The 21,429-nt window shown below is 37.3% G+C and overlaps 1 protein-coding gene across 4 annotated transcripts in view; it reads right to left on the minus strand.

Annotated features, from left to right (window-relative positions):
* SLIT2 (slit guidance ligand 2) overlaps window positions 1-21,429 on the minus strand; it is a 310,878-nt gene that overhangs the window by 40,809 nt on the left and 248,640 nt on the right. For all 4 annotated transcript variants that reach the window (XM_011221190.3, XM_002916360.4, XM_019796534.2 and 1 more), the window contains 6 exons: window positions 21,125-21,196; window positions 18,965-19,036; window positions 16,097-16,260; window positions 4,749-4,873; window positions 4,512-4,609; window positions 3,092-3,231 (listed from right to left, as the gene is read on the minus strand). In XM_011221190.3, the coding sequence (XP_011219492.1) occupies window positions 3,092-3,231; window positions 4,512-4,609; window positions 4,749-4,873; window positions 16,097-16,260; window positions 18,965-19,036; window positions 21,125-21,196 (671 nt within the window). The remainder of the gene's footprint in view (window positions 1-3,091; window positions 3,232-4,511; window positions 4,610-4,748; window positions 4,874-16,096; window positions 16,261-18,964; window positions 19,037-21,124; window positions 21,197-21,429) is intronic.

Below are 21,429 nucleotides of genomic sequence, written 5' to 3' on the forward strand. Positions count from 1 at the left end.
TTATGTTGTCAATCCCTGCAGCAGGAAAGAACAGCGAGTTTTCTCCTTTAATAAATCAATAACTATTTACTGTGATGTTTTGGTCACAAGGGTTTAAATAAATTTAATTTTCCAATGGTGGTTCATTTTGTTTTGGGTATTTTTAGCTCTGTTTTATAGCCTGCCCATCACATCATGAGTTCTCTGTCAGACTGCTTTCAGATCTCTGAATTTTCTCTGTTAACAACATTATGTCCATTTCTGACTCTTGACACAGGTGCCAAATATAAAACCTTTCACCATAATAACTTACAACCTTTTCCCATGAAGTTTTATTTGTTTCCGCTAAACAGTTCCCTTTCTCATTGTTTGCCTTTGGTGGTATAGAGTAAAACATCTCCAAACAGAAAAGCAACTTATGACTTGAGTGATTTTTAAGCAATGACAACATGATTATATTCCCTGAGCACAGCGGGGGTTTCTTTTCCCAGGTCTCCTACTCATTAATCAGATTCCAATCTTAAATCTAAAACAATACAGCTGCATTATGTAAAAAAAAAAAAAAAATTCCTCCCTTACTACAGACTTGGATGAAGCATGATGTGAAACTCTAGAGTACCATTGATGCTTTCCTATAATTAAAGGCCACTTATGTGCCACTGATTTCAAAATCTACAGATGGTTGCTTGATATTTTGTAAGTGAGCTCATTTCTCATATGAACAAAAATACTACGGCTAATGGATGGGTTACAAATGTGCCTCATGTAGATATCTGCTCTAATGCCAAACTGTCAAACTCTTTGTTGCCCACAGGACCCAGCCCCGTTACAGTGGTAATATCTTCATGTACTGCATGCTGTGAGCTTTCTACTGAGTTTAACGTTTTTGTTTACACTTTGCCCAAATTACGGCAAACCAGTATTTGCAATAGCTATGACTAAAAACATGTCAGTCTCAGTTCTCGTTGAGAGCCAAATGACTCTGGACAGATAGTCATGGCAGATTCCCACATGATGGCTGTTATGGATGTCACAGTTCGGCTAAAAAGTGGTTTTACAAAGCCTCAGGGTTTTTTGATATGTTTCAAAGATCTGACAGAGGGAAATGAGGCTTCATGATCTTTCTCAGAGGAAGAGGCATTGAACTGAATCACTTGGGATGGAGAAAATGTGTTCAAGAGGAGAGGTGTAGGAAGGAAGCTTGGAAAATGAAGGGAGAGGAGGTAAGACAAGACTCAAAAGAAATGGATTAGGAATAACATATAGCAAATAGAAAGCCAAAGCAGGTGGACCCCTCCAAACCAACCGAGAAGAGTCTGCCATCTGATGCAAATTATCATAAAAATGGGTGTGTAAGAACTGAATACACAGTGCTTTCAAGCCTAGGGTTTCATCAGGAGATACAGAGAAATTCTCAGTTTCCATGCTCAGGAGCACATTGGCTAACCCAAGTGTGCTTGAAATGCTTGGGTCCAATTTGTCCAGGTCAGTGTAGGTGTAGTTTCAAAAAGGTTCCAAATTAAGTGAATTAAGCCCTTTCGATAATGATTAGGACAATGACTGGAAAACAGAATTACTCCATCCTAAAAAGGTACGAGGTAATAGATTTTAGTGCAAACATTGGGCTTCTTGTGTAAGTCTGACTTAGCTCAGCCAATAAAACTCAGAGTCTCAGGGCAGCTCCAAGGGCTTCAGAATCTTGCATGTAGGCCAAGGGCAAGTCTCTGAGGTGTGACACAAGTAATATCAGTGTGAATGTGAAAGGTATGTAGCACCTACCCTTGCCAACAGTTTTAGGATGGGTACCTATTGAGTATACCTGTTATCGTTTATTAATGTGCAATATCAAGGAATTCAAACTAGCCACTAAGAGGTCCAAGGGCTGCATATACGTAACAGAACAATTATGATACAACATGTTCACATTTCTACTGGAAACTTAATATATTACATTATATGCTTCACTGGTGTAAAAAAAAAAAAACATATCATGGAAAAGACAGGTTCAAAGACACTCAAAACAGATCTGGGATGTCAAAACAGAACTCTTTTATTTTACCTAGCATTTTCCCAACAAGAAAAGTACTTATTAAAATGCAAAGTTTGAGTATTCCATAAAAGCTTAAATTTCAATGTGATTCTGACAAATCCCTGGGAAAGTGAATCATACAGATGTGCTCTCATCTTTTCATGTTTAGAGATGTTAACCTCAGTCATCTACATAGTTATTTTACCCTCTGATATTCTTAACTATGGATTAAAATTGTAAGGAAATATATGGTTAGGGAAAAATACCCATCAAAATAAAAATGGTAATTTTGAATAGAGTGGCAGAATCTGCTTCTCCATCTTTTCTTACAAATAAAATGTGTAACATTCTCCTTTTCTCTATCAACTGTAAAATGAAGTGGTTTATTACAGAAGCAAGATTGTAACTGTTTTGCTTCTTATTCATAGCCCCCAGAATCAATCAAAACAGATATTCTGACATAACAGGCAGGTCTAAACTTGACGTTGCCTTTACAACAAATTGGTTTGTGCAGGGATGTTTACCAGTTCACAAAGACTTAGGAAATTTGTCACCCCGAGATATAAAATGTCAGGAAAAAAAGATGATAATTATATGATTACCCAAAGTGCTCAATATCTTCCTGATTGCGTTTTTTTTGAAGGACATGAGTTCCTAGAGGAAAACACTCACTAGTGAAGAAACACAGATGAACACAAGTAATCTCAAATGCTTAGTTACGTTTTGACTATGTGAAAAAAATGCCCCCCTTTTCACCTATGTATTGGTGGGTTGGTTTGCACAGGAGAAATGCTTTGCGTGAAAAACATTATGCAACTGTGAGACTAAAAGCTTCAGAATGATAACTTCTTTTTCTGCTGGATAGCATGACTTGAGGTAGATGCCTGTGTTCTGAGCCTGCTTGGTCTTTCATTTGGCGGCCAAAACCCTCTTAACTGTCTGTTACTCACATTACATCTAATTTGCAAAACACCTACCAGTTATTGAATAATACAATGGCTTACTACACATATACAGCACATTGCCAGTGATGCTTTCAAACAGATACACTATTGATGGTACAGAATTTCCTACTCTTCCTACCTGTGTACTCAGGTGGACAAAGGCACGTGTAGTTATTAATTCCATCAACACACGTAGAGTTATTTTCACAGTCATTATCTTCACAGTCGTCAACATTGACTTCACAATTTTCTCCTTCAAATCCGTCAGCACAAATACACCTGAACACCAGGGGGAGAAAAGGCAAAAACAAACAAACAAACAAACAAAAAAAAACCATGTTTGTGCTGCCTTTTAAAACCGTATGGTCCAAAAATTGAAAAAAGCTAAACACACTCAACAATTACAGAGGTTTAAACTGTAAGAAATTGAACTTTAAGATGCTTTTAAATGACATGTAATAAGCATGAATTTAAGGTAGTATCCCCCAAATCAGTAACAATTTGAAAAAAAAATTTATTCTGGCTGCAAGATGGCAAATGGCCCGATGGTCCTGTAAGTCAATAAATCCAGTGTATTTGCAGGTCCAAAACACAAGCAAAGTTTATAGCCCTAGGTATCTTAATCTCAGTTTGTGCTCTAATAAAACAATTCATGCTTCTCTGCTCGTAAATGAGGAGGAACTGGTTCTGACTTTAAAAATCACAACACCTCCTACCCTAGCTATGAAGTCTTCCATGTCAACAAAAAGGAAATATGAAAATAAAGTTACATCCTCCTTGTCATTACAAAATGTAAATGTTCTCATTAAGTCTCAACAAATACAATTTTTCAATGACAATAAGACATTGTACACTTGATCTTGACAGAAATCACAATAATCTTTGAGTAGTATGACTGAAAAAGAGACCATTTCATAACAGACTACAGAATTGAAGAACACCTATTACAAAAAGTGGTATTTCTAACCAGCTTTGTAGTAGATTAACATTCTTATGTGAAATTATTACTGTCATAATAAGAACTCTATTTCATAATTCATGAAGTATATCTGAAGTAATTGTACCATATGATTAAATAACTCCAGATTAAAAATGTTCACAGCATGTTTGTCTACTCATTTTGTGGCTTGGAAATGAATCATTAATTTTCTGTTTCAGAGGGACCTACATCTTATCATTACACACTGTCTGTTAAAGCAATACACAAAGCAACAGATGAATACACGACTTGAAGCAGGACACCACTGGCTATTAATTAGCATAACAGAGCTGCTACTTTGTCTTGACCTAATCTGACTGTATGAATCATAATGCATGCACGTGCATGTTTTAAAAATTTCTTGATTTTATAGCATCCTGAGCTGAGAATACTGTAAAGTCTCCACTTGTTTTTCATATTACAATTATCTCTGAGAAGGACTAATACATATTGTCCTGGCGAATATATTTCTGGCATTCTTTTAAGAATAACACCCTTTGATTTGAAAAGGAACATGAATGTTTGCTTAGTTATTCTTGCCCCAATGCAGCAGACAGAATATTATAGACTAATGACCTACCAAAATCCATCTTTTTCTCCTTCCTTTAAGTGGCAAGTTCCTCCATGTTGACATGGGTTACTGATGCATGCATGAATTGGAACATCACAGTCCTGCCCCTAGAGAAGGAATGGCCAAGTAAAGTCAAGTGTAAATAAAGGAGATCTTAGTACAGAGAGAAAACACCATAGAATAATGAGGACCCACCGAAGAAAGCTATGTTTTTAGATCTGGGCTCCCTAAAAAGCTTTTACTGACCTTGAAACCATAGGGACAGGTACAGCGATAAAAGTCAACTGGATCGTTGTTACAGGTGCCATCATTTTTACATGGGTTTGATAAGCAGGGATTACATTTCGCTAGAATGCTGATATCCACAGGACCTGAAAATTAATTAAAAAGTATAGGAAACTGATGGTTTATATTTTTCGTTCACTTAAATTATTTAAATGCCTTAATATAACAGATTTCGTATCAAAAATATTGGTCACATATCTATATGTATTTCTCTTCCATGAATAGAAGAGAAATCAGCATCATTGTATGATGTTCAAGAATGCAACAGGAGACCATTTCATTGAAAGGCATGGTGAGAGTGCCCAATGTCAGAGTGGGACTATGGGCTGTGAGCTTAAGTGGTTAGGATCTGATGTTAGTGATGCCAGTGTCACTGGGTCAATCTCCTCATGGGCTAGTCTGTGTGGATGCATTCCACGGCCATTGCCTGCACCTTAACCTCAGTCATCTGTCATGGAAATGCGTAACATTGATCCCAAAGAGGACTCTGTGTGTGTGTGTGTGTGTGTGTGTGTTGGGAAGGGGGGTGGTGAGGGGATGTGTGGGTAAGTTTAATGCATAAATAGAAATGTATCAGTGCAATTAAAGATACAATAGTATGCACCAGCCCGGATATCACTAGTTCAGTAGCATCACTTTCATACAGGAGATAGAAAACTGCCACTTTCATGCATCTGGAAATAAACCAAAAATGTAATTTCTATTATATTCTCCCTCCTAGCCTTTTGGTTCAGTGTGTTAACACATTAGCACAGGCATGTGGTGGGTGAGATTTCTGTTTCTTCCCCTCTGAGAAGAAAATACCGTCGAAATAATCCTCACTTTGCAATCTCACCTTTTGGGATACACACTTTTAAAATCTCCTGATCCATGAAAGGTTTAGATTAAAGGCAGATTCATTTGCAGCCATTTTCCTTTGGTTGTACATACTCATTCCATAAATGGCTAACAATATGGAAACTATACTGTCGTCAATAAAATTACGTTCCACTGCAGCTACTCTTGACCACATCAGACTGCCTCTTGGCAACTGATGAGGACAGTATCGGGTGACATATTCATATATATAAAATACACGTATTTGATAATGTAAACATTAATTATGTTTCTGTCATCAGCAATATCTCTTTAGGTCTTTATTATCACTGGAACAAGCAGCCATAATTCCAGCTGTATAGTTCATCCCACATAACTCCCAGCAAAGCTATCTGAATTGACTGTTCAGCACGCCCCTCTTCCCACTATCGCTGATCCAACCTTCTAAGGTAGCTCCACCCCACAATTATAGGGTCTCTGCTCATATAAACTATCGTTCATCAGATTTTTCTACAGATTGGAGTTTATGTTTGTGAGTTATTGGTGTACTCACAGAAACAGAAAGAAAATGTGAATTATCATGGTAGGCGTAAGAATTCTTCATATCTGTGTATCCCTTACCCTGGAAAACACCAGTCCACATTCATATAATGGTTATGGAGTGAAATCCAAAAGAGGATGCTGTTCTGTATTGGTCAGTTTTTCTATCAACAAAAACCCTGAAATCTTTCTACAAAGAGATTCCTATATCTTTTTTTTAACCATCTGGAAATGAACGACAGTTCTGGGAATGACTGCATTAATAGAGAGATGGTGTTGACTTCTAGGGACACCTCAATCACTAGAGAGGCCTTGCCAGTGTCCCCTTCATTTTCTCTTGGTGACCAGAGGAACTAATGCAGTTTTATATCAAATCACAGCTGGGAAATTGCTGGGATGAATATCAGAGTGATGCTCAGAGACATTTCATTTCTCTCCCCCTCCTCAACGTGTTTACCAAGTAAATTTAGCTATTCAGCACATTGGAGAAATAAATGCTGGCAGTTAGTTAAAGCAATAAGCTAAATTAAGATAATGCCCCACCATTAATAGCCTTGCGTCTGCTAACCTATCATGCTTGGAATCTGCCATAGAAAAGCAAGTAGTGGGTACCTCAGCAAGGGTCGAAGAGAGAAGAGTCTAACTTGGAAAAAAGGCGTGGGGGGAAACAGCTCAGAATGTACACAAGCAAAACAGAACATCAGCAAATACGAGGATTGTAAACACTCATCTGGCCACTTCCCAAGACCTTGAGAAAAATTCTCTCTTGGTCTATTTCTGTGCTTTCAACCTTTTAAGACTGCGGTTTGAATAGAGGAGTTCAGGGTTTGCAGTTTCTATGTTTATTCTGCGCAATGTGACATTTTTCAAAAATTATGTTTGATTGTTTAGATGAGAAGCCAGAGATTGTTTCAAGAAAACCAACTAAATACATTTCAAAGAATGTAACAGAGTATGCAGATAGCAAAGTTGCGAGACTGAAGTAATCCAGTTTAGCACAGAGCCAAGATTTATTTAATAAACACCCACTGAATTGTACTGATGTATTTATCAATAAGCACTAACTTCTCCACGTTTTTTTCAGGACCAAATTTGGTTTCCTATATAATTAATCCTGCTCAACTATCTTCATTACCTGGAATTCTTATGGGTAAACCACATGAGATCATCGCCCCCTCATCCATATTCAGTTTAGCTACAGGAATTAAAATAACCACCTTTCCCACATGCACAGGCTTTTCCTGATCTATTCCTTAAACTGTTTTGGTGGCATCAAAATTAGGATTATAGTTCTAAAATACTGAGTTCTAACTTCTTCAGGTTCGTAAAGTTGACCACCACAGCTACCCTTTTACACTGCTTTTCCTTTTTCAAACCCTTCTTTTAGGGTCAATGCTTCATAGATAATTTCTTATTTGTAGTTCCTGAGTTTGAATGAAGGGTAATTCAAACCATGCTTATGAGTTATAGCAATTCCAAATAGTCTCTAATATCCCCCAAATATCTTAAAAATGATATAATTCTTATTTATTTTATTTTTATTACTTAATTTTCTTATTTAGATTATGATTCCTCCTAACTAAGCATCCTTCCTATAATGTGATTTTTTACATCCATCTGGTTAATCTAAATCTGCTCATTTCTATATTCTAAGCCCTCAGAATTATATCTCTTGTATCTGGCTCTCTCCTCTCATTCATCTTCCCACCAATATATTGTTCCTTTTCTAAGTCTACCTTCTATTTTCTCTTTGCCTTTAATTTGTGATTTATTTTCTACCCAGGATACTTTCTCTGGGATCCCTTTCCTGCAAAGTTCTTATTCAAGGGGCATGACATCTTTAATCCATTTCTATAACAAGGAGATATCGGAGATGAAGAGTGTTGCTGAAATCATAACAAAATGGTAAAAGAGTTAGTTAGCACAGCTCTTTAGGAAAAAACCAACACAGGTACGATTTTGCACACTTGATCATTCCCAGATGAAAGATGATGTCCAAGAATAGGAATTACACAAGTCTCTTATCATAATGCAAGTAATCTTGGACAGAGAATCTGCAGTCCATCAAACTAAGTTAGTAATCTAGATTTGTTAGTAGGAGTGTGGAGTTAGAGAGTAATGGTAACCATCTCAATGGGTTGCTTTAAGCATTCAATGAAATGGTCATGAGTTTTGAGTACAGAATACAGTGAGAACAAGCATAGAAGCCACAGCAAGTTCTCACAGTCTTCCCTAGACCTCCAAAGAAGGTAGGTAGCTGAGAGGAACTTGAGTGGTTCACTTAGAAGGAGAAAGGAAGTCTTCCCCTGTCTGTTTGCTCCAATTTTAGCACAGACAAAGGCAAGCTAGAGCTTGCTATTTATTCATACATTATAGGTTTCACTGACTGCCTTCTGTCTATGCCAGGAGATGCTGAAGTTTGGGAAAAGTGCAGGGACTATTATTATCAGAATCAGGAGGGGAATGGTACGGAGCACTGAGAGATAATGATCCACTGGGTAACAACACCCAGAGTTAATGATTTTATGTGCTTAGGACTGCAACTGTGATTTGTAAGTTTGGCATGGGCAACCACCAGAAACATTCATATTAAGAAGGAGAGTTTTTGTTCTTACACTGCTGCTTGGCTAGGGAGTACAGCTTGCTAGCTGATACAACCTCACCAATCTTCAATCTTTCCACTTGCCCAAAGTTAACTAGTCTCAAGAAATTTTAAATTATTGCCAATACAATAGCCCTTGTAAGATGTGTGCCACAGAAGAGAAAAAAATCTAGCTTCAGGAATACAGATTTTACTAATGTCACTGAAATGAAGGAGGGCAGTCTAGGATAACTAGGTTGATTTAAGACGTGGTCTTGACTTAAGAGAGCCCTCTAGCATCAGCTGTATGGATTGGAAGTGTGTTTAGCTTAATAATTCAGAGGGAAAATGAGCCAAAAGTTTGGTTAACAATTTGTCTTTGCCAGTTACTTTAATCTTTAACAGACAAACTGCTGGACCTCAAATCCATTAAAGCTTGTAGGCAGACTTGCTTACTTGACTGAAATCACTAGCTATGCACCTGACACCAATATCACCACCCACTGAGAATTGCATTCTCACTCTGATTTATTACTAAAAGCTCCGGACACAAATTTCTAACTATATCCCAGAGTCTGCCTTCATTCTGGCATCCCTTGGAAACCTAAGTCGAATAAGAGAATCCTCTAACTCTGCCCTTGTATAAAGTCAAAGGTACATCAAAGACAACCCAGGAAAAATGTAGGGGGTATTTGATGTTGGGCATAATTAACTAAAAGGAGGTTTTTATTTAAAACCCCAAAACCCTAAGCTCTGCTTGCCATTACATGATTGCATTTCTTAAGCATTAATATCAAATGCATATTTTTAACAACATTCCATCAGTAGGTCATTCATTTATCAAATATTTATTGAGGATCTACTTTGTGCCAGGCAGTAAGCTAAGTTTTGGGAGTTCAAAGGTAAGCGAAATGCTGAAGTTTCTAGAAAACTTACAGTTCAGTCGTAGAGACATGTATACATCAACTACAGAATGCAGTTACAAGAGGATGTGGGAAATGAAAATGCATGTTTTGGAATATATGTTTTAAGTCTCTGCAAGCCTACACAGGGGAGGAACTCACTAGGTGCAGGGAAATATTAAATCTGAAGTTCATTAGAAGAGTCATGGCTAACATTTGAAGCTGTGGGATTGGAATCCCTACAGGGGTAGGGAGAGAACCCCCTATATGTCAATATTAAAGAATTTAAGAAAAAGGTGTCAGCAAAGGAATGAAGAAAGACCAAAGAGAATGTACAAGAAGGAGCAGTTGCTACCAATGTCTAAGATGAAAAACAAAGATGACTAAAAAGAAGCCACTGAAATCGGCAAGATGGAAATTGCTGGAATCCCTGTAGTTTCACTGTATAGTGTGGGATGGCCGACAGACGATAGGTGGTTAAAATCTTATAAATGTGAGTTAGATAAATGATTTGACAAAAACACAAAGGCTGCATATTACACCTCTGGGATCACTAGGCTTGGCTATTTGCTATATATACATGTGACCTTAGGCCAATAAATGAACTTCTCGAGTCACAGCTGAATGGAAAAGGACAGTGATTATTTTATAGAATTTTATCATACCAGATTGATATGGATGTACAATATTTAAGAACAGAATATGAATTGTTGGTTCTCATCACCTATTAATATTAATGTCTGTTACAATTTTCCCAGTGTTTTAAGTTTCCAAAAGTATAATGAAAAATAGTCCTTGTTCAAAAAAAAAAAAGAAAAAGAAAAAGAAAAATAGTCCTTGTTTGTTTTTTAAAGATGGTGCTTTTGGCAAATAACTATGTACAAACCTGAATATTTTCTTTAGCCAGTGAGCAATTCATAATCCCCCAAAAGCTAAGCTTATTTCAAAATTATAATTATGTGCTGGTGGTAATAAATCTGAAAACGTAAAAAGGATTTGACCAAGTTCTAAATATTACTTCAAAACTGATTTGGTGAATTTTTCATTACTTCTAGTTTGGGCTATACTATTATTATTAATTTTCTTAAGATTTATTTATTTATTTGCGAGAGAGAGAGAGAGAATGAGACAGAGAGAGAGTGAGCACAAGCAGGGGGAGGGGCAGAGGGAGAAGCAGACTCCCCACTGAGCAGAGAGCCAGATGTGGGGCTCAATCCCAGGACCCTGAGATTATTACCTGAGCTGAAAGCAGACACTTAACCGACTGAGCCACCCAGGCGCCCATGTTATTAGTATCTTCTATATATTCTATCGCCAAACCTCCAAATTGTTTTGAAATTATCTATTTAAGCGTATTTATCAGTAGAATAGAAACTCCATGAAGACAAGCATCTTTCTATGTCCTGTTTACAACATGAACTAGATTCTTAATACATCGGAACTATGCCTGGTGCATAACAGGAACTCGCATGATATTTGGTGAATGAAAGAAGAAATATATTATTCATTTCCACTAGACTGTTCATTCTTTGGCACATTTAAGTGTTTAATAAATGTCTGTCAAATTAAAAGTGAACAACTTAGTTGTCTGTATAGTTAAATCTTTCTGAAACAAGAGCAATAAAAAGAATATCAGATATTAACAATATTCTGCATACCATGGGGAGGGCAAAAATCTCTGTTTTACTACAGATTGCTTGATCATTCTAGCATCACCTGATATTTAAAAGATGAAGACTGAACATTTGGGTTATAAAGAAAAGTCACGACCATTTGCTTCCCACTCAAGAATTTTCTAATCTGGGTATTAATTAAATATTCTCTGATAACCTATTTCATCCAGTTTATTTACTTCTGTTGTGCCTTGAAACCATGATATTATACCATAAAGAAAATACTCTGAAAAATGATGGATAAAAATTGTTAACTGAATATATTACTCAAAATAATGGCCCAGCCTTTCCTAGCAGAGAAAACATTTAAATTATATTTACATATAGCTATATAAACACGTCTTCAATTAAAGGACATTCATCTTCCTGCTGTAATTTGAAATTACATATTTACAAATCTTAATACTAGGAACATGTACTTACATGATTTTCATGAATAAAATAAAATATATTAAACTGGCATAACTATGGGAAAAGTTAAAAAATTAAAAACTCAAATTATAAAATATTTAAAGAAGTGTCATTTTACTGCTTTCAAGCTCATAAGGCCTGTTAGCTCAAAAACTCAGTACTCAGTAGATTTCTTAGAGTAAATTATTTTAATTAGTAGATTAAAGTACTTTGCCTTTTACCAATCCACTTATTATGAATAAATACTTTAAGCAAACCATATGAAAGTAGTTCAAAACTTTCATTTTCTTAGTATGTTTCAATAGTAGAACGGCACTCTTATTTACATTGATTTGTTCTAAAAATATTTTTATTGATAGAAAGTAAACTCTAGTGGTAAGCAGCGGAGTCAGTGAGTCAAAAATTCTGGCTCTTTGTCTTCGTAGCTGAGCGATGCTGGACACATTATTTAATCTCCCTAAATTATTATATTTTCATCTCCCAAATGGGGAAATAACAATACTTACTTAAGGAATGATAGAAAGATTACAAGAGATAGGGATCTATGTAAAATCCTCAGCATAATTCAAACCCTCAATAAAAGCTGTTCTTAGTTATTATTACTATTAGTAGTAGTAGTAGTGGCAAAGATGCCGTATGAACTGCCATAAATCTTCAACTAGCAGAGTCTTAAGACAATGACACTTCATACTATTTTGACAAATACCAAGAAATGCTGGCAAAGGGCATTGTGAGTTTCAACGTTTGCTATCACTCTAAAAGTATATTAAGTTATAGAAAAACCGAGTAAATCTTAGTCTGCTAAATGCAATTACACCCTATTTGTTGAGTTCTGCATGTCTACACTTCTTGTCACCTGCCCTACACCCATGTTGCCTGCCATCCAGTGTAGTACGGTATGGCTTGAAATATATGCAATCTGTTGACTTGGGAACTTCATGAATACTAAACTAAACCACAGCTCCAGCCCTTTCCTACAACACAGCTCGGCTCCTGTGGCACCTTCCTCACACTCCACAGCCTGCCCCTAAGACCCAACAATTGGCTTTGGTACACCCGCACTAAACTTCTCACGGCCACTCTCCTCTGACACAATTTCTTCCTCTGAGCTTTTGTAGCAACCACACTACCCAACATGGGAGCCGGTAACTGCACCTGACTCTTTCAGGTTAAATTTAAATTAAATAAAATTAAAAATCCACTTCCTCTGTTGCATTAGCTACTTTCAGCAACCACACACGGCCAGTGACTACCGTATTTGATGGCGCAGATACACAGCATTTTTATCACTGCAGAAAGTTTGATCACGCATTGCTGATCCAGACTAATTTTCCCTCAAGCATATTTCCATTCATGCCATACTAAGAACTAAACAAAATGCTATTAAAGAAAAAAAAGGTCAAATCAGTTAGCTATAACTTGAGTTAAACAGTCATTTATGTATGTGTGATGTTTGTGTGTTGGACTTCTGAGAACACGTAATAAATGACTGTGAACAATGTCCCTCAGAGAATTGAATGCAAGTATGTAGCTTTTCATAAATTTATATTATCATGAAATATTTTTTAAAGAAATATCTCCAGGGAACTCTAAATTTTGAGGAACCTACATAAGCACCAGCATTTTTCAGAAAGGAGAACAAGTATCCCTGGGTACAGAGAAATAAAACAAAATCACAGTTTACAGTTCTCAACTTCCCCATATCATCTTTCTAAAACACATCTGCCCAACAATGATGCCTAAGAGAAAGTTGTTTTTTTTTTTTAAGATTTTATTTATATATTGTCAGAGACAGATAGAGCACAAGCAGGGGGAATGGCAGGCAGAAGGAGAAGCAGGCTTCCTTCTGAGCAAGGAGCCCCATGTGGGGCTCCATCCCAGGACCCTGGGATCAGGACCTGAGCTGAAGGCAGGCGCTTAACCAACTGAGCCACCCAGGCGTCCCTAAGAGAAAGTTTTAATGCCGGTTTCTTTTTCCCTAGCTCCCATTTGACAATCTCCTCCAATTTCCAAAACAATGGTATGCCTTATAGCACACCAGAAATTTGGGGGCACTGCCCCAAAGAAACATCTGCGGTTACAAAAGAATAACTAAAAACGCTGGTTATCTGCAAAGTCTCTTGCATTCAATGCACGTAATCCCAGAGAGGCACTTCCAATAAAGTTTTACTTTCAATTTTTAATAAAAATATTAACACGCTGATAAATAATTATGCTGTCCCAAGCAATGGTGCACAAGTATTAATAACAACTCAATTTTAAGAAAAATTTAAAAACTCAAAGATTTTTGGTGGAAGGACATTTTAAAAATTCAAATTATAAATATATATACCTTTGGAGCAAAAAATGAGACAATTCTCTGAGGTACTGGAAATAGAAACTCAAGGAGAAAAACAGAAGTTCAAGGAAAAATAGAACAATGTGAAATCTAAAGAGGATCTTGTTTTGGTCTCTTAAATTAGCTGTGATATTTAGCTTCCATCATACACATTAAGAAGAATAATGGAAGAGGTGTTTTGTTTTGTTTTGTTTTGTTTTTTTAAGGGTTGGTGGGTGAGGGACAGCAGGAGAGGAAGAGAGAGACTCCTAAGCAGGCTCCATGCCCAGCACGGTGCCTGACCTGGGGCTGGATCCCACCATCCTGAGATCACGACCCTGAGATCACGACCTGAGCTGAAATCAAGACTTGGACGCTTAACCAACTGAGCCACACAGGTGCCACTGGAAGAGTTTTGTTTCAAAATGTCGATATTTACAACGCACTGCAAATTACATCATCTGCACCCATTTACAGCTCTGAAAAAGCATCAGAAGCCATTTAAAAAACGGTTCAAGGGAATATAGTTTTTAAAAATTCCTTCTTTGATCAGTAAAACATTGCTTGTCCTGCATCATGGTTTTGTTGGTGTTCTAAAGTGTTATGATAATAAAACTGTCAGCTAACCTATACTGAGTGCTTACTGTGTGTAAGGCAATGTCTTTTACACACATTAAATCAATTAATCTTTTCCCCCAGCTGTACTGAGGAGTAACTGACAAATAAAATCGTATACATGGAAAAGGTACAATGTGGTGATTTGATAGACACATACACTGTGGAATGATTGATAAGATCAAAGTATTTGGCATATCCACCTCCCCAAATAGTTAACGTCTGTGTGCGTGGTGAGAATGCTTCAGATCTAGTCTCAGCGTAATACCGTATTATTAACTACACTCACCACGTTGGCATTAGATCCTCGGAACTTATCATTCAAAGTCTGTGCCCTTTAACTTGTATCTCCCCATTTCCCCCCTCCCTTCACCCCTGCAATCCACTGTTCTATTCTCTGTTTCTGTGACATCGGCACCTTCACTTTTTTTTTTTTTTTTAATTTCACGTGTAGTAACTTATCTAATCTTAACAGGAACATTTTCAGGTATGTACTATCATCATCTCTGCTTACACATGAGGAAACTGAGGCACAGGCTGGTTAAGCTATTAAACTCAGGTTATATAACTATTGAAACGTGAAGCTGGAAACTCACACCATGACCCAGTGCACAATAGGACCGCCTTAGGTGTTTTTCCTACCTAAAATGTTTGAGTGTGGAGACTGTCTCTTCAGCTAGGTGTGCAAGCCCGGATGGCAAGACCATACGGGACACTTCTCTGAGCTCCACAATACTAGGATTTAGTTGTACACGTAAAACATATTTAATTTAAATAAAGTTCAATAGTGGTTATCTCTAGGTATAGTGATTAATGTATAATTTCAGTTCTTGAAGACATACAGTGTTTGTTATCATTAACATTTTCCTATTTAGATTTTCTCTATCGGGCATAGATTATTCTTATAATAAGAGAAGAAAAGGTACTTGTTACTAAGGCACTATTTAGAACCCACGGGATACATAATACAAGGGGAAAAGAAAGGGATACAAACAAGCAAGAGACACCCACAGCAATACGGGAGGCGAGTCAGAGGGTTTGGCCTGAACACGGGGGAGGGCTTGCTTCTCCTTACCTGCCATCAGGAAGCCACAGCGCCCTGGCACCCCTGGGAGCAGGGCACATGTTCAGACAAGGCAAAAGCAAAATATTGTTACTCGTTAGAGGCTATGAGTGAAATTTCTAGAAATTGTGTACTCTTCACTTCGCCATACATTTTAAAGAAAACTTAGACATTTCCAATTAATTACTTGGGCAGTTTCCTTGAAAAGCCAGGTTCTTTACTTGGGCTCCTCAGGTTACTGCTCAGTTCCCTGCAAGCAGCCATGAGTCATTAGCCATTATTTATTAGGGGCTTTTCAGCTGTACCTTTGAGGTCTTGCAGCCGTGTTTCTCCTTTTAAATTAATACAGTGAGTTTTTATTTACAGAAGTACAAATGGTTAAAAATCATACCTTGACATGTAAATTTTTTGGAAGGAGTCGTGAGTAATAATTTATCTGCCATTTCTCCAGGACCGGCACAGCGAGCAATTCCAGGTTCTTTGTATTCTGACTTTACCCAGTCCGATAACCACTGCATGTTACAATCACAGTAAAGAGGGTTGGCTCCAATTGCTCTGGAAAACAACACCACAGAAGCACACACACACACACAGTATGGATGTATTGTTATTTCCTAAAGGAACATAAGTCAAAGTGACGCTCAGGAGAAAATCCCTATAGATTTATTGATAACAATTTAGAAGAAAATGGAGACATCGGGGATTCCCCATTTTCCTGAATTATGTGCAGCTGGGACTCAGGGGGTTGTCACAAGCCTTAAAATTTACCTGGGCTCTACAAGGTGTTCTTGTATTTGCAGAGACAGGTTTATATTGGGTACAAGCATACCCGACGCACAGATTAATACTTCCTTCATTCGCTAATGATTTACTGAGGACCCAATCGCTATGCCAGGTTTGGGGGCCCCAAATATAAATAATACATTATTTTTAACACCAAAGAATGCTTCTGGGAAGGTGATTAACACATTCTCAAACATGCACATAATTTGCATAAGAAGTGCTACAGTAAAAGTATTCACAAGGCGACTGTGAATAGAGGGTAACTTTTCTGGGAGACTGGTGGTTAAAAGCCTGAGATTTTACATCCTTAGGCTCAAGGAGGTGGAGACAGTGGGGAAGGATGTTTCAGGGTAAAGGACCAGTAAGTGTGAAGGCACGAAGATAAGAAAAGGCATGAAACAAAAAAGAGGCAGAGAGCTTGTTCACCAGAGTGGATCTGGACCTTCACTAGATGTCCGTCCCTTTGCAAAGTCCTTTATTTTAGAACTTGGCTTCCCACTCCCATTAGCAGTAGCAGTGATATAAAAAGTAAACAAGATGATAGCTAATATTTATTGCACCAAAATGCAGGTGCTGTCTGAGCCACTAGATATGAATTACCTCATTATATCCTAAGTAATAACTCTAGGAGGTCAATAGTATTAATAATCCATTTTACAGATTGAGAAACAGGCCAGAGAAGTTAACCTTTGTGTTTTGTAAAGTTGCCAAGCTTGGTGCAAGCAGTAGATGCACAAGTGGCATTTAAAAATGGATTAATTCTGATTGCTAACTGGTGATGAGTAATGCTTCTAGGTCTGTAGTCCAAGCAAAGTCAATCCTATTCTTTCATGAGAAAAGTCCCCAAATATACTTGTAAAACGATAATACTTTATACTGTAGCAGTTTTAATGCCCAACTCTAATGAAGAATTGGAGTGTAGTAAGTGTTATGCTCAGATTCAAACTTTTCTTCTAAATTGAAAATGAGCAAAATGATGTTTTGGAGTCATTTAATGTCATTTCTACTGACATTTGTTAAGTCCGTCCTGTGTGAAAAAGTGAATGGAGCAGAGTTCTTTATGATCTAGAGAATCAAAGACAAACGCATAAAAGAAACACAGGACAGACAAGACACATGGCAAGGGCTATTCAAACTGCTCCTACTGTTGGTAGGGGTGCTCACGGAAGGAAACGTTCTCCTTAGCTCAGGCAGCGCCTTCCTTAAGCTGCCTTTTCTGATACATCACCCTAACACTAACAGAACGACTACTTTCTTCTTAGTGTTGCAAACTTTCCCAGACAGTGCACCCCTGAGCTGGAAGGCTTAATCACACTGTATCTCATGCAAATGACATCCATGGAATTTGTAGAGTTGAGGGGGGGGTGTTGCCTTTGAGGCAGGTGCTAGGGTTCACACATGAAAAATTGGAGGTTTTGCCTCCTGGGACCTAGAGTTTATTGAGAGAGATATTGACAGTAGGCACCAAAGAAGCTGATAGACAGATATACACAAAACCTACAGTGATTCACAGAGCCTCATAAAGCACGTTCAGATATAGCATGATTGACTATTGGCTCCTAGCCTCTGCCCATCCCCCTTTCTCAATTTTCTAAACGTAACTTCTTGGGATCCAGTGGGATTTGGAGGGGAGGACAAAGCCAAGAGAGAACATGGCAGGCAATTTCTGGGGAACTGGCAGGCAACTGACAGCACCTTTTATTTAATCTGAAGCATACTTGCCACCAGATGGCACCACACCGGCCCCTGAACTAAGAAAAGTTTTAGATCCTAAATCTGTTCCTGGACCTTCCAGGTTTGCCATGGTCTCAACACTACCCCTATAAAAATGGAATAATGGAATTTGACTCAAAATGTTTATGACATATTTTTATGTTGTTTTATTGTACTTTCCAAGAATAAGGAGATACAAACAGGCTGCTATGAGACAGAGCACAAAGGAAAGAAAAAAAACAATTTCACCCCGTATGAGGATTTGGCAGTTTCCCGCTATCATATTATAAAGTCTCGAACCATCTCTAATTTATTTTTCTATGGCGCCATAGCCAGTGCTGAATACTATTTGCTAAATAAATGAATCCAGTTTGAGCAAATCAAGATAGGCTTCATAAAGGACATGATACTTAGAATGTCACCTGGAAAATACAAGGTTTGGGCAGACTGAATTGAAAGGGAGCTGGTATTCTAGAATCAGAGAGTGTTAAGAGAAAAGGCATAGCTAGGAAGTTGGAAAGCCATGTTTGTAAGAAAATACTTTTAGCTACGTAGAGAGAATTCAACTCCATTAGTTAATGGAGAGTAAGGGCCAAAAGGATAAATTAAGGCTCTTGCAGAAGGCTCTGTATCTAGATTGAAAATCTTCACATTTTCTTTAAAGATGGAACCAACCACATCTCGTGTTGTGACAACAGAAGAGGTAGCAGAGGGCAGTGTGTGAGTTTGACCCTAAATCCACATTCATGAACTAGGTACTTACAGGTGTGATAATGCAGAAAGATCATTGAAAGCACCTTCAGGCACAACAGAAATATCATTTCCATGTAATGAACTAAAAGCAAAAAAAAAAAAAAAAACTATTAAATTTCTTATATGTCAGAGTTCAGAAAAATTCTCACACGTGTGTGAGACTTTAGTTTACAATAAGCATTTTCAATCAGTACAGAAAATATGATCTATTTAATACATAGTCTTGGTATAACTGGGTATCTATTTGGGAAAACAAGAAGTTAGTTCTTCACATCATATGCATAAAGTCAATTCTAGATTGAAGAGCTAAATGTAAAAACAAAACTAAAAATGTATGAAATGAAAATAAAGAGGAGCTCCTTTTTATAAATATAGGATGGGAAAGGCTTTTTTTAAAAGATTTTATTTATTTATTTGAGGGAGAGAGAGTGAGAGTGAGTGAGAGAGATCAGGGGCAGGGGGGAGGGGCAGAGGGAGAAGCAGGCTCCCTGCTGAACAGGGAGCCAATGCAGAACTCGATCCCAGGACCCTGGGATCATGACCTGAGCCAAAGGCAGGTGCTTAACCAACTGAGCCACCCAGGTGCCCTGGGAAAGGCTTTCAAAGCAGCATATAAAACTCAGAAACCATAAAGGGCAAGCGTGACAACACGAAATATATCCATAATATGAAAGATAACATGTAAGGAACAGAATGGAAAATATTTACAACATATATAAGACACAGGGATTAATTCCTTTGTAAAAAGACCTACAAAGTTAGTCAAGCAGTAGATGCACAAAGACATGCATGTTAATAAAGAAAAGATAAGGTACTCAATAGAAAATCAGAAACGATATGATCAGGCTGGTGGAATAAGAAACACAAATGATTAATTAAAAAAAATAAAATATGCACAAATGCTCTAGTTATTGGAATTTCAAATTAAAACAGGAATGGAAAATAATGTTCAATCTGTCATAGAACTATTAATATTATTCCATATTTGCCAGAGTGCTTTGAAATAAGTACTCCATTAAAATAGGTACTCAATCTGTCATACAACAAAAATGAAAGAATTAATACCATTCAATATTTTCCAGAGTGCTTTGTAATAGTACTCTATTAAAACAAAGTTGGTGGAAAATAAGTTTGTAAATTGACAAATTCTGGTTTTGGGGGGGACAACCTGACAGTTACTTTTGGTATCCTCACAACACACCTGACAGTAAGACGAATGTGTAGGATGTTCATTCCAGCACTGTATGAATAATGCAAATCTGGACTCAAACCCCATGACAGTTGGGGTGCCTGGGTGGCTCAGTCGGTTAAGTGTCTCCCTCTTGATTTCAGCTCAGGTCTTGATCTCAGGATTGTGAGATCGAGCGCCTGTCAGGCTCTGCACTGGGCATAGAGCCTGCTTAGGATTCAGTCTCTCCCTCTGCCCTCCCCCCCTCTAAAAAACAACAATGATTAAAAAAAACCCAAATAACCCCAAAACCACCACATGATAGTTAAAGATGGGGATGATCAAACAAGCTATGGTTCCTTCATCCTATGGAATATTCTTGTACGAGTTAAACAGCTGAGGAATATTTTTATATGACAGAATGAAAATAGTGTAAGGCATATTGTTAAGTAAAAATTAGCAGATGACAGAACAAGAACAAATCCTATTTATGCTTTTTAGAAGGTATATGGCCATGAGCATGTATCAGCATCTAAAAACAAATGCATATAAAAAAGGACCAGAAGACAACATAAAACTGTCTAACTGTTAATTCTGGGGGAGGGGATTGTGGGAGATCATGTTTCATTTCATATATTTAAAATGCATTTTAATAGTAAAAATGTAATCATCGATTATGTAAATTTTAAAGAATTTTTGTATTTTGTTCAAAATTAGCTGGATCTTTATAAAACATACATGTTATTATTATCTATTACCAAATAAATGACTACAACAACGTCGTGTTGCCCAAATAAAGGCTGTTGAGTAATGATACAGGAAAAGATGTAATTTTCCTATTTCCAAATTTGTAGTAAATCCCAATGTGTATGTCTGAAAATGCCCAAGAGTCAAAAATGCAGTTAACTCAGTAAAAAACAAAACAAAACAAAACAAAACAAAAAAACACCAAAACTCAGATCCCTGAGATAAGAGATATTTTGTTGAGTAAAAGATGCTTACAGTAATCTGAGAGACTTCAATCCATCGAAGGTTCGAGGAGGAATACATCTCAAACGGTTGTAACTAAGAATTCTGAAAGCATACATAGCAGATTTGTTTTACTCAGATATCCCCAAATGGCCAAATGCCATTTTAAAAATAAAGCAGTGAAGAAAAAAGGTTGTTTTAGCATTTTATAAACTGGGAATATTGATAAACAGTATTTTGTGACTGTTTGTGTTTTCAGTAATACAACATATTTCTTCCTGCCCCAGCTGACGGCTCAACTATTCCCTCCCTCAGGTGACAGACTTCTATAGAATCTC

This window comes from Ailuropoda melanoleuca, chromosome 11 (genome assembly GCF_002007445.2).
Source record: "Ailuropoda melanoleuca isolate Jingjing chromosome 11, ASM200744v2, whole genome shotgun sequence".
In the NCBI taxonomy this organism is placed as follows: Eukaryota; Metazoa; Chordata; class Mammalia; order Carnivora; family Ursidae; genus Ailuropoda; species Ailuropoda melanoleuca.